Source organism: Sesamum indicum, linkage group LG7 (assembly GCF_026168435.1).
Source record: "Sesamum indicum cultivar Baizhima isolate 11 linkage group LG7, ASM2616843v1, whole genome shotgun sequence".
NCBI lineage: Eukaryota > Viridiplantae > Streptophyta > Magnoliopsida > Lamiales > Pedaliaceae > Sesamum > Sesamum indicum.
Genome location: NC_142663.1, coordinates 9157486 through 9172466, shown reverse-complemented (window position 1 = coordinate 9172466; position 14981 = coordinate 9157486). Strand labels below are relative to the sequence as shown.

Here is a 14981-nt window from a genome sequence, read left to right as displayed (position 1 = left end):
CTTATTCATATTCCTTAATAGACTATGTTGTATTGAATAATAGATGGTAATTATTTTAATTTATATTTACTAAAGATTTGTGTTTTACTGGTTTCTCTACAAGAGGATGGAAATATATTAAAGAAACAAAAAAAAAAAAGAAAAAACCGATTACAATAGAAGAATAGGGATGTGAAGAAGATCGAATGAATGGAGTTTATTTGAGCATGAGCTTGGCCGCTCTCCACTTCGTCATGCATGAGAACAGTATCTATGAATATATTCCTTGGCCATTTCTGAAAATTATTTTCTATGCTACAAGTGCACAGTTTTGTCCTCAATGCAATCATGGAATGATAAGTTCTAGTAAAAAATGAATCATCTAGTCTAAAAGTAAAATCTTTTGGCAGAAATCACAGCTATTGCTAGAATGCCACCACTCGTGGAATGATGTTGATTTCTGCCCCTTGCACTGACTTTCACTTCCCTGACAAAATGGTACAACACCACAAAGCAAACGCCTTTATTCATCAGATTAAAAGAATTACATCAGAGTGCAGCTGATGCCTCCAGGACAACACTTGCCAGTATATACAAAGCAGGAACATTGTACAGGAACCAGGAGCCAGGATTTTGTAGCGAAGATACCTGCCAAGGCAGCATGCTACATTTAACCGGCCTGAGGTATTGTGAGATATGATTGTGCCAACAAAAGACACTCCTCCTTCTGTTTCTTGTATTCATTGTATCGCAGGAAGAAGTAACCCAGATAATCAAAATCAATAGGAGACATTTTTGCCTGCCACAAAGAAAGCAAAAACTTCATATCAAATTCTTCCTTCTTTGACTCAACAAGAAAAACTCTCGAGAAACACAAGTACCTGGATTAAAGCCCACAACGCCCAGTACAGGTGAGATGCTAGCATGTAAGTATTTGTCTCCGCATAAAGAGCTTCAAGTTCTTTATCAGTAACCTGTCATTTTTTGCCAATGGTCATCAGACTACAAGCCGAAGGTGTTGCTCATGGCATTTTGGACTGGAACCATGTCATTACCTTCGGTGATAGAAAGAACCTCTACACATGTAGATATGTGGTAATATCCATAAATTATATACAAGCAAATTTAAGAATGTCAATGACTCATAACTTCATCCAGATATGTAATGTCTCCTAATCAGCATAAGTTTGATGACTGATGGATCACTCCAACATACCTCATGTGGCCTGTCAGGTCTTAAATAGTGCCTGAAGAAGTGATACTGTTCATCTTTACTCGGGTATCTGAAGCAGCAAGTATATATTATCATCAGTCTAAATGGAGAAAGCAACTTCTAACAGAAATTTATGCAAGGAAGATGACATACAAGCTATAGTCACAATCATAGCCCGCATATTCATTGAAGTGATTCCCAATGTCAAAACCTCTGTAATTGTATGATCCATACTCAAAGTCGATGAAGTAGAGCTTATCTGTAAGTTGACAAGGACCATGGGGATTTGTGAGGAGAATATAAATAATGCAATTGGATATGATAAAAGTTGCTGACAATAACTTTTACATGCTATTAACACAGTTTGAGATTTCTCCCAAAATGAAAAGGGGGAACCAGTTCAAATCTTTGACAGCGCTTTGTTTTCAGGTGCCCATAGCATAATGTTTCCAACAATAACCCATGTCAGATAGAATCCATCAAAGACATTATAAGATGCTTTCTACCATCCTTCTATTCTTGGAAAAGACTTCCATCAGCTAGCTGTCCTCAAAAAAACAGTATTTACACTAAAAAAAATTCATTACTCATCAAAAAAGAGCAATTAAAATTTGGTATTGTATATCATTTGGGGTATGCTGAACCAAGTAGGGGATGGCAGCCAGATACACAAACCCGCTCCTAGTTTCTTTCCCCTTTCACCAAAAAGGATATCAATTCCCATAAATGAAATCAAACTAGTACTAGGTATGGCAATTGAACCAGGGCAACCAGGGGCCCGATCCGATCTGATTGGGGTGGGTTGGTGCACTTTTTGGCGGGTCCAGGTCCGGGTCCAACAATTTGGAGCCCGACTGGTCCAGGGCGGGTTTCATCCTGGACCCGCCCCTCTTTTCTTTTAAATATTTTTTCTTACTTATATACTTTTGTACAATACTAGTTAATAGGAAATATGGTATTAAATGTAAATCCTTAAACAATTCTGCATATATCCAACTCCATATAAAAAATAAAAAATCAGTATATAATTCATTTTAAATAAAACTAACTATGTTAAAGTACCTAAATTTAAAATAATATTACTTATTGAAAATAAAAAAAATCAGTTGAATGTATTATTTGTATTATATAATTCAATTTAGATTAAAAAACTATGTTAAAGTACCTATATTTAAAATGATACTATTTATTGAGAAATTAGAAGTTTAGATGAATGTATTTTTTGTATTATATAATCCGTTGTATATCGAAAACTATATTAAAGTACCTAAATCTAAAATGATATTACTCATTCAAAAAATAAGAAATTACTTGAATATATTCTTTGTATTATTTAATTTAACTTTTCAATATGTAAATACCTACATTAAATTTTATTAATATTGTTTTATTATAATATGCAAAATTAAAAATCAAGCTAAAAGGTAGTTTTTTCAAAGCAAGGGCAGGGTGGGGGCAGGTTTGGCGGGCAGGACTCGGCGGGGCTATCGGGGTTGGGCCAGGTTTCTTAAGTGGCAGGGACGGGACAGGACGGGCGGGTCTCGTGTCCAGGAAGAACTGCCCCGTTGCCATCTATAACTAGTACCAGTGTACCACGGGTGCATTCTTGTCACCAATAACATATTGTCAGATAAATAAGTCAGACCTATGTTCCGACAAGTATCAATGCTGAAAATTGAATGAAATCATTCTTATAGTGTTAACATCAGGAAAATACCGCACACACATCAATTGTACGGTTTTATTCAATTCGGAATATAAGTACTGATAAAGAATCCACAAACACACCAAAGAGTGCATACCCATTTGGAGAGAGAGAGAGAGAGCTCGACTTAGAGAAAAGCTACGCATTATAAGTTACCTTCATCATCATTAAGCATCAAATTCCCAGAAAGCAGATCATTGTGACAGTATACGACAGGAGCACTAAATCGATCTGTAATTACCTGTTCCACGATAAGATAAGATAAGTTTACAAATAATATAGGTTTATCCACAAAAATTAAAACCAAAGTAAATAGCACATGCAACAGGTTAATATAAAATGCCCATCTTCTCTGTCACAGGATGTCTTTCATGCATTGCCTACTATTGACTGGGAAAGTTGCATCATACAAGCCAACAAACAATAAGCTTCATCAGCTTCATTTTTCTTTTTCATATGTTGAAACTAAAAAACTCCAACAAAATTGGAACTGACTAATACAAATAGTAAATAGAGATAAAAATCCATAGATGTGTTTAGCACATAAACAATTTCTGCGTTTGAAAAGACACTTAGTACAGTCTGTAAAGATGCCATTTATTATATTGAATGGTAAATTGATATTGGCCAAAATTTTGACATGAAATTTGATAGAAAAGCAATATAAGTAACTGTCTTTCTTAGATGAATGAGAGCAAGAAAACATGGGGAAGAAATAGAAATATAAACAGAACGAGACAAATTTAGTTTCCACAATCGTGATGCTATAGCTGATGAAGTGAAAATCAATTACTTCAGACTGTTAAAAAGAAAAAGGAAGTGCGCCATCAATTTTTACATCATCAATAATATGCCAAAATCATTCCATAAGACCGCATGCTCTTCTCTGGAACAAAAAGAGACATGGCACCAGGCAAAATAATAACCAGGACATTAGGCAGAAGATAACCTTGAGGTCAGTGAGTTCTTCATTAATTTCTCCAAATGAAATCATCTCATACTTCTTCTGCTTCTCACCATCATCAAACTTGAGTCTTGATGCTGCATGGAACACCAGAGAAGCTAAGGCATGAGGTAAAAAATGCAACAGCAGCAACACTTTAATAAAACAGATCATCCTAATTCACCACATAGAGAAGGGACAATAAGCACAGATAATCCAGAGTTTTTGGTACTAGAAAGATTATCACAAAAAACACCTTTGTCTAAGAACTTGAAGATGTCATTCCATAGTTGGGGTTCTTTAGAACCAGGAATTTCCACCTCATGGAATCTCCGGAGCTGTTTAGCAATTTCTGTCATGAGCTTTGGTTTTCGCATGTCTGTTAAGAAATAAAACAAAATCAAGAAAGTATTTTCAATTTTAGTCACAAAACAGCTAATATGTAAGTTGAGTACTAAGCTAGTTCAATATGCATAAAAGTGAATATCTGCACTTATGACAGAAGGACACAGCTTTTCACAGAAACCAAGGGGAACCAGTATTTACCTTACCAGCAAAAGGAAAAGAATAAAAGGAGATATTAACATTCGAACAGTCTATTCATTGTGCAAATGCTTAAAATGCATCTAGAGAACATATAAAGATCCCTTACAGGTTAAACAAATTTGGTTGACAAAACAAGAGCAAAAATTGAAGTGCTGCATCAAAGCAACTCAAATGAAAAATTCTGGGTCATATATCTGATCTGGGAATTTTGTATATTTCAATTCATTGGGCTGTATTGAAACACTTAATTTGGTTTACATTGTGGGCACCAAAGGAAGCTTGATAGAGTTTTAATACTTCTCTTCCGAAAAATGCATGTAGAGTACACTAAATGTCTCCAAAATGGAACGTCATGGATAAAAGACAAAGAGAAAGAAATTGTACAGTCACACTAGAAGAGAAATAGTCCAACAATTTCCTTGTATCTTCTCTTGTCAAACTTGTCTTTAAGATCTATAACATTTCGACTCAAATTCCAACATTCTCACATGTTAGAAATATGTTAACTTAACTATTAGGCTAAGGCATCTTCTCCCTGAATTGTCACCGGAGTTCCAGTCAATCCTACTTCGACTAAAGCTTCTTGTTTTCAGCATTTGAAAGTCCAAGAGATATATTATGCAGTTTACAGACCCATCCTCCCCTTGTCCACCACCCAGCAAAGGAAAAGGGAAAAATGGAAAAACAATTTCTGAAGATGCAATCATAAGGTTGATCACAAACCCCAAAACAGAAAGTGTAAACAACAACTTTCAACAATAAATATTGTGAACTTGATGATCACCTATCCATGAGTAACAATCTTAGAGAAATTAAAAATGGACAAGTGAATAGCTGATGACAGACACTTGGACGTTCTGAAATTTACGAGAAACGAGACAACTACAAAAGAATTACTTGGAAAGGCTCACAGATGGCTAATTGTTGAAAAAAGAACCAAGCAATAGAAATAGGAGAAGATCATTCATTAAGAAGGTCATAACCACTTCGCATCACATGGTCTCAATGCTTACCAGATGGAGTAAGTGTGCGAGCATTAATAAACGATTGCACCATGCCATTCCCGAAAACTCCCAGCAACTTTGCACCAAATCCCGCATCTGAGAGGTGTGGAATAGCCTAAACGGAATATGCATGATTCATACTTAATTTTTTTAGAATCAATCAGAATGAAAACGAATCTCTTCAGATGAGGACTGGAATATAGAGAAAGATATCATAGAGTTACATCCAGTAAATTCCATACAGGCAGCTGATTGCATATCCAATGCACAGAACTTTTACCCGTAATCCCTCAGTGACATACCTGCAGCTCCCTTTCACGATTGATCACATATTCAGTATTTGGTCCAAACAATCTCACTGTCATACTCACAACACTCTCTTCGTTCTCCCTCACGGACACCTTGAGTACTGTTACAATAGAAAGATAATCCTAGGGTAATTGATTTACTGTAGCAGACACCAAACTACCAGTATGTAAGAAAATAAGATCCGTCATAGTTCTATATCTATTAATCGAATTAAAATCTGATTGTTTAACAAAAAAAAAAGACTTCTTATTCATCCTTAAAAATAGGAGGAAAAAGAAGGGTACCAGGATAAAAATTCATAAAGACAACAAGAGAGACTCACACAGATTTGTGATGCCACCAGATACTGTTTCAAGGGAAAAATCTGACTCATCCAACTTTGACCATTGTTTGAATAGATCTTTGAATAGCTCCCTACCAAAAAGTTTGAAAGAAAATAAGTTAAAACTAAAAGGAAACTGGTTTTTATACAAAACAGTACTGAGAATAAATTTTATAACTCTAATTTCTTTAAGAGACTAGATGATGCCATTTTATCACCTTTTGCTTCCAAATAACGCACATTATAGTAGATTAGGTTAACTACAAGAATAAGGATACACAAAATTGGAAAGAGAATAGAGGACAGACATCTAGGTCCTTTCCAGAGTTAGAATGACAGAGAAATGGAAAAAGGCAGGAAAGGCACTTGTTATTCCAAATGTTTGCCAAACAGGCCACTAACCAATTTCTAAAACCACTGCAGCAGTCATTTGCTAGTTTCGAAACATCTCATAGCCATAGAAATAAAACATTTAACAGAAGAAAACTAGTAGAACGTTTGTATATGCTGTCTACATTAGTACATTTAGGATGTCCTCTAAAGTTATTCTCAATTCATCACTTTTTTGTACGCAGATCAGCATAAACATTTAACCTCACTTGTGCCTTATTGATAACTGAACTAGATTCTAAAGCTGCAGTCAACACTCAACAGACGCACAAAAACAAGGTACGACGTATTTGAAGGGGGGGAAGACCACATCCACCAACGAAAAGGAACATGTTAAGAGCACAAAATGTCCAGTCTAGCTAAATTCCGATTTTTATATTGATCCGGGGGGGGGGGGGGGAGGAGGAACTCAAGAGTTCTGGCATAGAACTAAAAAACTATATACTTAGGTTAAGTAATAAGAGAGTTGCATATCATCATAAATATGGGGTATATGCAAATACGTGCATAGCAAATATTGACTACATGGCCCAGTCTTATCACGGCATAATGCAACATAAAGGCGCTTGGAGCAATGGAGCGTGTGAGAAGCATAATTGAAAAGATAAATTTTGTATAATGTTAGTTTCTCTAAAATAAATTTCAGCCGTATCAGCAAATTCCAGCAATTAATTGAGTGAACTTCAGAACTAAGTTCAGCACCTATTTCAGCAATTATTTAGTATTAATATCTGCAAACTCCACAAATTTCAGTAGTTATTTCAGAACTAACAGGATTTTGATCTTTTAAGCAACTAATATGAGAAGAAAAACCTTCCCAACCTGAACTTCAGAAAAGAGAGAGAGTAGAGTAGAAGGGATAAAGGAAGAGAAGCCTGAGCGTAGTGAAGAAAGAAAAGGCAGGAAGAAAGAAGACTTGGCTACATGGCAAAGGGAGAAAGAAAGAAGAGATAGGCAGGAAAGAAAGGCATCAGGGAGCACGGAGCTTATTTTTCCGACCCTTTTTTATTACAAGGGAACACTTGGGTGTGAGCTAACATGAAGGCGCTCCCATCACCACAAAAAGGTACAGGAGGCTTGAACCATTGTGAATCCAGTGCACATTGTTTACACCTAAGCGTTAAAAGCAAAATGATTTTGTTCATGATGATATCATGGTTCAATCATCCCTAAAGTAAGTCGATATAATAGAATAGGGTTGAGCTGCGACTAGCATGCACTTCCCATTTATGCAAAGGGAAATGTTAGCATCACTAAGTTTCCCCCAAAGCTAAACCATCTTTCTTCAAAATACAAGTAATCAGAACCATAACTAGTTTTCTACATCTTACTAGGGAAAGGCCAAGGAGAACTGTCTCATTGATGTTCTGATGGTACGAGAGGGCTTAAATGCACAATATCATTAACCTCACAAGCTGAAAACCAGTAAACTTCGCAAGCTGAAAGTAGTAATATTATGCTACAACCTCAAGCACTAAAATCACACTTCAAGTCCAAGCTCCCTTAAAATCTCATTTTAGCCAAAATAACAACAGTAGGAGAACAGTCTCTGGTTATGCTATGAAAACAATTACAAAAATCCTCCGGGAACTTTCCAACTGAACATGGAACTTGGGCGATGATCCTTCAAGTTTGTGCCTTCCCCCAAAACTACATCTCAGTGTCTTCCACACATCATAGCATTATTTCCTCCATTATTTGTTCATATAGTCATCACAATAACACTTATATACACCAAGAATGTCTGAAGAACATACCTCCTAACCATACTCCATCATGTTCACATTGCTGCTAACCATCTCTTGAAACATGGTAAATATATATTTACCACACATCACACAAAATGGAATTTCATCTTTACTATCGTTAATTTTCTGTTTGCTTAACCCCTTAACTTTCTTTCTTCTCTTTTAAGTTTTAATCTGCCTTACTATTTCTTGGAGAGATAAATATATATCATTCTGATATTCACATGACTGATAATAGGCAAGTTCTGAAACTTCACAGAAAGAAATCAAGCATACATGCTGATCTCATGATAAAGTAATAATACTCGTTCCGTAACTCAATCACGTGGCGCGTATTTGCTTTTGTAATACGACCCAACCACTTCACATTTTTCACACCTGCGTCAGACATTCAATCTAGAGAGCAGGTGCATTTCTCTATATAGACACGAAATAAAAGCTCCAAGAAAACTAAAGAGCTCCCAGTTCATTCACTTCAGTGGAGAACGCTAGCTATAATGAAAACCTTCGCAAAAGAATAATAAACAACAGAAAAGCGAAAAGTCAACAAAAATGCTCACACTATCCGAGGCTTCATATCGGGAAGGGAGAGAGCGTGGTCAACGGTGAGAGAGGACGACGGAATATCAGAGCTGTGACTTTCCGCCACTTCCGTCGCATTCCAGATCTTATCTGCAGCCCCCATTACTACTCAAATTCCCCCCACGCAAGAAAATTCACAATCCCTAAGGGAGACAATAATCTGTGGAATCGAAATTGCTGAGAGACAGAAGATTTTTCCAAGGTTGATTGTGGAGTATTCTTCCCCAATCTTGGTGGTTTTAAAGCAGACAAAAAGAGGAGAGTAAATCGCAACCCGCCCGGGAACAAGGCTTTGTCTTGTATTTGGCATCAGCGCCAGGGAAAGAGGACTGGCGAATGACCGAAATACCCCCACCCGATGACTATTCGATTATGAGATTATTTTATTTTATTCTTTTTTCTTAGGGATAATTACATTCCCATCCCGTAGCTTGGTGTAATTACATATAAATTTTGTAATTTGAAAAATTATATCTGGTACAATTAGTTTTACTTTTATCTAACAAATAGATCCCTCTATTAGTCAAAATTTACTAAATTTGTTGATATTAACTAAAAAATTAAATGAATATTAATATTTATTTTCGATTAACTTATTACAGGCCAATAATTTTTTTTCGACTAAACTATCCTTATAACGGTGAAAATACACCTTCTCACATACATTAACATGTGATGACATATGAGGGTAATTTTGTTACAAAAAATTTATCAAACTTGTAATAAATTAGTAACAAATCAAATGACAATAAATACAAATTGTTATCTGATTTTTTTGTTAATATCAACAACTTTTGTGAATTTTGACTAACGGCTAAACTTGTTTATTAGACGAAAATAAATTTTAGAAGGGTTAGTTGTAATTTTGTAAACCACAGAAAAATGTACGTGTAATTATATCAAAATTCAGGAGAGAAGTATAATTTTTTTTTTCTTGTGCGTGTGTGTTGACAAACAAGATTTCTTATATGAACTGCTTTTCTTGCACGCCAGAAACATGTTAGAGGGATATTTGACCTTGGAATCTTGGAATTGTTTAACTTTTCATTTTTTAATCAAGGCAAATAATTATTTATCAAATTAAATTCATAGAAAAGAATTTGGTGGGGTCAAAAGGTTTGGTTTCAACATATTACACTCTGCAAAGTTTTAAAATAAAAATAAATTTAATTAATTAATATTTTGTTGTTATTATTATGTGGATTTTATATTAGAAGGTAAAGTATTAAAGAGTTTTATGTAGTTAGCGCGTAACGTACTATTTTAACAATCTGTCATTAATTTTCAAGGTAACTATCCATGCATATGAAAGTCTATTTTCATAAGATATCCTTCAAATGCTTTCTAATTTAAAAGGTGTTTGCCGAAGCCTATAAGCTTTTTAAAATATCTTGTAAAATGCTTCAGAGCATGTAAATTTTATAAAAATACAAAAAATATATAAGATTCTAAAGTTTGATGTTTTAGAGTTTATAAGCTCTTTTAAAAATTGGAGAGTGGCGATGACCTGCTTCACGATCTATTGGTATTGCAGCAATAGTTGAGAACTTGACAGCAATACATCAAAGATAAGATATTGTCAGCTGGAGATCCACATCAGGCTATTTTGGCACAACAGTTGCTAGTTTTTTCCAAACTCCTGTTATTATTGTACCTTGGTCCTCGTTGCTCGGGGGGTTGTTCAAGATTGCGTGGAATTAGTTCGTTTTATGTCTTGCAATACTTGAAAGGTTGTTTAGCTTGGATAAACATTGGATGCAACAACTTAATCACAATTGTGTTTTATGTGATGATCAAGAACATGAAACACATGAACTGCAGGTTCTCTCGGAGGTGTTTGGCTATTCTTCACAAAGAGGTAAGGTTACAATGGCCTTAGCAACAATCGCTACAAGGCATTACTTGGGGTAGTAGTAAGTGGAGAGGAAGGCATCTGCTCAATGCAGCACACAGGGTTACACCTCCAGTTTCCGAGTTCATTACAGAGCAAATTGGATTCATGATACTGAGCGATAATTCACAGGACAATTTTTTGTATTTTATAAGGTCTAGAAAATTACTTGGACTTGATATAACAACATTTCCAGGTGATGGGTGTCGAATCCACCAAAAATATTTTTCTACTAGGACTTGGGAAAATAGTGAGTAGAGTCGAATCCACCGAGATTGGTTTCAAATTAAATCTTTTAAGAGTAGAAGTAAAAAGGGGGAAGCTTGTTTTAAAATCTAAATCTAAAGTAATAGAAAAAACCACTTAAAAGAGGATAAATATGAGAAAAACATTCCAGCTAAAGACAAGATAATACTCAATTTTACGGTTAATCATAGATAAAAAGACGACAATCATTCATGATAGATAAATTGGTTATGGTCATTGGTACGGCCTAACAACCTTACCCTTTCCTTACCTTGTCGATAGTTAAGGAACGTCAGTTGACTAAATCCCTAATCAGTAAACACCATTAGGAATGTTCACAAAATTTAATTTACCAACAATATTAAGAAATAGATAGGCTCAATACTAACCAATAAATTTTTATGAGTATTTATTTAAGTTAGATTGGGCATTCTTCACAACATAATCGAAAACTACGACATAGTCAGTTATGTTGTGTTACCACTAGTTATTGAACTAAACAAACAATTACAAATTTGCAAGTTAATTGGCTAGGCAAATATTCTTGATAATGAACAGGGCCCTATTATGCATAAATCAAATTATTTATAATAAAAGCACAGAGAATAACACAAATACCAATATTAATGAAAGTATAAAGCACAAATTAGATCTCGAAACTTATTGAAATTAAGCATTCATGGAATCTTTAATTGAAATTAAATAACTAGCTTAGCATGCTAATGTGAGAACACATAAAAGAAAAGGGTTAATTCTACAAAAAAAAAAGTAGAGAATGAAATATCCAAGGATCAAAAGTTGTTCATATGGTGAATTACATCACTTATTTATACTAACTAGTTACCTAATCCTATTAGAACTAAAAAAATGGTGGATTCCTAATAAACTAAAATATCTAAGGAATTAAAATTATTATCCTAAAGAGTTTTCTTAAGTAAGGGGACTTCCAATCAGCCATAGATCTCCCGATCAACCACAAAAATCCTCCAACAAAACGCATCTTATGTTTCCTTGTCTTGCCGATTTTTCGCAGGGTTAAGCGTGGGCACGCCTAACTGGATAAGCAAGGCTGAGTTCCTAACTATAGCTTCTTTATTCCTTTTCCATTCCACCAACCTCTTACAAACTAAATCTGCAATATATCACTGAATTAGTAGTGTTTTTAACATCCAAAGATAGTCAATCACTATTGAAATTATATCAAAATACAATCCTATCAATAGGTGCCGCATTGTTGATTTTACATACTCTTTTTACTTTTTTAATGAAATTTATCTTTACTAAAAAAAGAAAGTAAGTTATCAACCTAATTATTTTTATAAGATCTTTTAAACTTTCTAAATTTTATCATCCAAATGCTAGTAGATGTGTTATATTTTCTAGTAAGGATACTTGTCCTATTTTGGCATCATCTCTGCCAATGATTTCATAAATTAAAGAATAACGTCTCAAATGCTTAGATCGTCTATGAGACATTGGCTGCTTATATAATGGCATTGGCCAGCGCATTGGATGACAGCTATGATACTAACATTCGAGGGTTAATTTAATATGTTTCAAGTTGAAAACTTCAAAACTGGACATCGAGGGTCCCATAGAAACTTGCTAAAAGTATTGCATTCATTGGATGAATGTTGTGTTTCATTTGCGAAAAACATAGGATGCCTATACAATTTTAGTAGGTTAGTTGACAAGGTTGTCAACTGACTCGCAAGAATAGTCATATGACAATCTAGCCTCCGATGCACTTTGACATGATATATTTTGCTGTTAATATCCCTATATTCTTGTGTTATGATATTTGTTCTTGGGTTTATTTGTTTAGGTGCTTTCATGGAAAAAAATAAGTTGCAAGAAAATATATCAAATGCAAAAAGTTTATCAAGAATAACTAGTGACTCACGGGCTATCAAGAATCCGCAAAACAGAGAATTGAATTTAGCATAGGTCATGACTCACGGGTTATCAAACAAATGCTAGGTGAAAATTAAAGAGTCCCCAACATAATTGCTTAGTCAAATTATCATATTTAGCAGCTTATTTCTTTATAATTATATTGAGAAGTTTAGTGATAATAGGACTAGGAGAGAAAGAAGGAGAATTAGACTAAACTTAGGACACATGGGAATTATTATAAGGATTAAAGGTAATTTTCGTTCCCTAACTTCAGACCATTCTCGTTTTAGTCCCCTAAGTTACTAGGGCTCCATTTTGGTCCCGTAAAACTAAAAAAATCTCAATTTTGGTACAAATTTGGTTGGAAAGTTGAGTCACTCGCCGGAAACAGGCATGTGACTTTTTAAATTGGGGCTTGCATTGTGATTGGCTGAAACTTTCTGGAGGCATTCCTAGTTGGAATAGGAAAATCAACAATCTTTAATTCTACACCGTATCATATAATTCCAAATTTAGTGATTCTGCGAAAATTTTGTTTGACTCTAGAGCTAAGTTTTTCGTTTAAGGGGTTAAAAAAAGAAAACATTATATTGTCCTATTTTTGCGAAAATTCAAACTATATGTACTAAGAACCTTATAACTTGAAATATGAAGGTCCAATTTATATTATTCTTATTCAATATGAAACTAAAAACATAGTAATCGAACACATATCTCATATTCCATATATTATACAAAATTCATTTTCCAATGACCACGCATCTAATGCCAAAGGCTCCCATAAAGCTCAACCCAAATACTGATGTTTATTAATTTGTATATATATTTAAATTTTTATACATCTAACCCCATATTCAATACTATATCAATTTTATATTCAAAATTGATGAAATATTATATTTAATAATCAATATCATATATTTTAATAAATCCTAACAATTAACCTATAATTTTTTATATCAATTTTTGAGTATATATTTATACTAAAATACATAGTATGCAAGCTAGTTTATTATTTATAAACTTATGTCAAAATTTGAAAATTTCCCATGAGTTAATCTAAAAATACTAATAATAGCAATAACATATGAATAATTTTTAATTATTTTTTTGTTATTTTATTATATGTATAAAATGAGATCGATCACTATTTGATACTTTTGTTTTAAAAAATCCTTACTTTTAAATCGTTTTTTAAATATAATGAGATTAACCACTTTTAAGAAGTACCTTATGCTTAAGATTAATAACTATACAAAATTATGTGCAAGTATTTTGATAATTGATGTATGTATGTTTTTTTTATATTTTATTAATTATGTTACTACTAAACTAATTAATAGTTTATATTTATAACAATAAATTAAAATATCGTAATATATGTTTAATGATTTTTTATAATTAATATATTGGTATTTAATATTATTTATTTATAATAAGATAATTTTATTAACAAAATTGTTGAAAACTCGAGCTCATTATATATGATTTGAACTTGAGCTCGAGTTCGAACCATAAAAACTCATCTAGCCCGAGCCATAAAAAGAAAATTCGAGCTTGAGTTTGAGCCAAAATAAAATAATCGAGATCTACTCATTTACAACCCTACTATATACAAACATCGAGTTTGACTCGTTTATACCCCTACCATAAGCAAAGATAGATCTATTACCTCAGATGCCAATCAAGTCATACGGCCACCACCAAGAGTCTAGAGACGTTGAATACATGCATTCACCAAAACAAGAAGACAATGGAAGGCCTAAAACCAGATAGCACACAATAGCATAAACTCAATCTGCTGCTGTCACAACCACGTCAACTCCACCATGCATATAAATCTAAACTAGGGGTCTTACAACAAGAATTTGGGGATCTCTTTGATACCATTCAAATATGAACTTAAATCCTTTCTAATACTTCTAACATTATCCATAGAACTCTACGTTTCTACATTCTTAGTTTAATGCTCATATAACTGTTCCCCTGGCAGGGATAGGAAGATAGAGTGATAAATATTCCAAAGAGAAATTATCACTTTTACCAGCATGACAAAGAATCGCACAAAGGGCCTTGTTTGGACAGTTTTTAAATCTGTACAACCATTGTATCTGCTTCTATGTATGACTTGTATGGGCAAAGTAGCAAACTTAACTAGTTTCTTCTGTGTCTCAATTCCTCCAAAGAAAATTGGCTCAACTCCAAGG

At 33.9% G+C, this 14981-nt stretch overlaps 1 protein-coding gene across 2 annotated transcripts; it reads right to left on the bottom strand.

Annotated features, from left to right (window-relative positions):
- Positions 1-249: 249 nt before the first annotated feature.
- On the bottom strand, positions 250-9037 carry EMB1187 (Protein kinase superfamily protein). Of its 2 annotated transcripts, XM_011085791.3 has the most exons (12): positions 8720-9037; positions 6022-6113; positions 5693-5799; positions 5400-5505; positions 4097-4219; positions 3847-3938; positions 3054-3138; positions 1346-1451; positions 1196-1262; positions 861-953; positions 628-778; positions 250-466 (listed from the first exon to the last, which is right to left on the bottom strand). In XM_011085791.3, exons 1-11 carry the CDS (start codon positions 8842-8844, stop codon positions 650-652), a joined length of 1125 nt encoding a protein of 374 aa, XP_011084093.1. In that variant the 5' UTR covers positions 8845-9037; the 3' UTR covers positions 250-466; positions 628-649. The 2 variants fall into 2 exon arrangements, with proteins under 2 accessions (XP_011084093.1, XP_020550887.1); XM_020695228.2 differs by having other exon boundaries at positions 250-778; positions 8720-9036.
- Between the last annotated feature and the right edge of the window lie 5944 nt (positions 9038-14981).

Excerpts from the sequence above, each read along its gene's own strand:
- EMB1187 (XM_011085791.3), bottom strand. The coding sequence starts at position 8,844 with ATGGGGGCTGCAGATAAGATCTGGAATGCGACGGAAGTGGCGGAAAGT. Across the intron at positions 5,506-5,692 it reads ATCGTGAAAGGGAGCTGCAG|GCTATTCCACACCTCTCAGA; the intron begins GTATGTCACTGA and ends TATTCCGTTTAG. Across the intron at positions 954-1,195 it reads GACCTGACAGGCCACATGAG|GTTACTGATAAAGAACTTGA; the intron begins GTATGTTGGAGT and ends AAAAAATGACAG.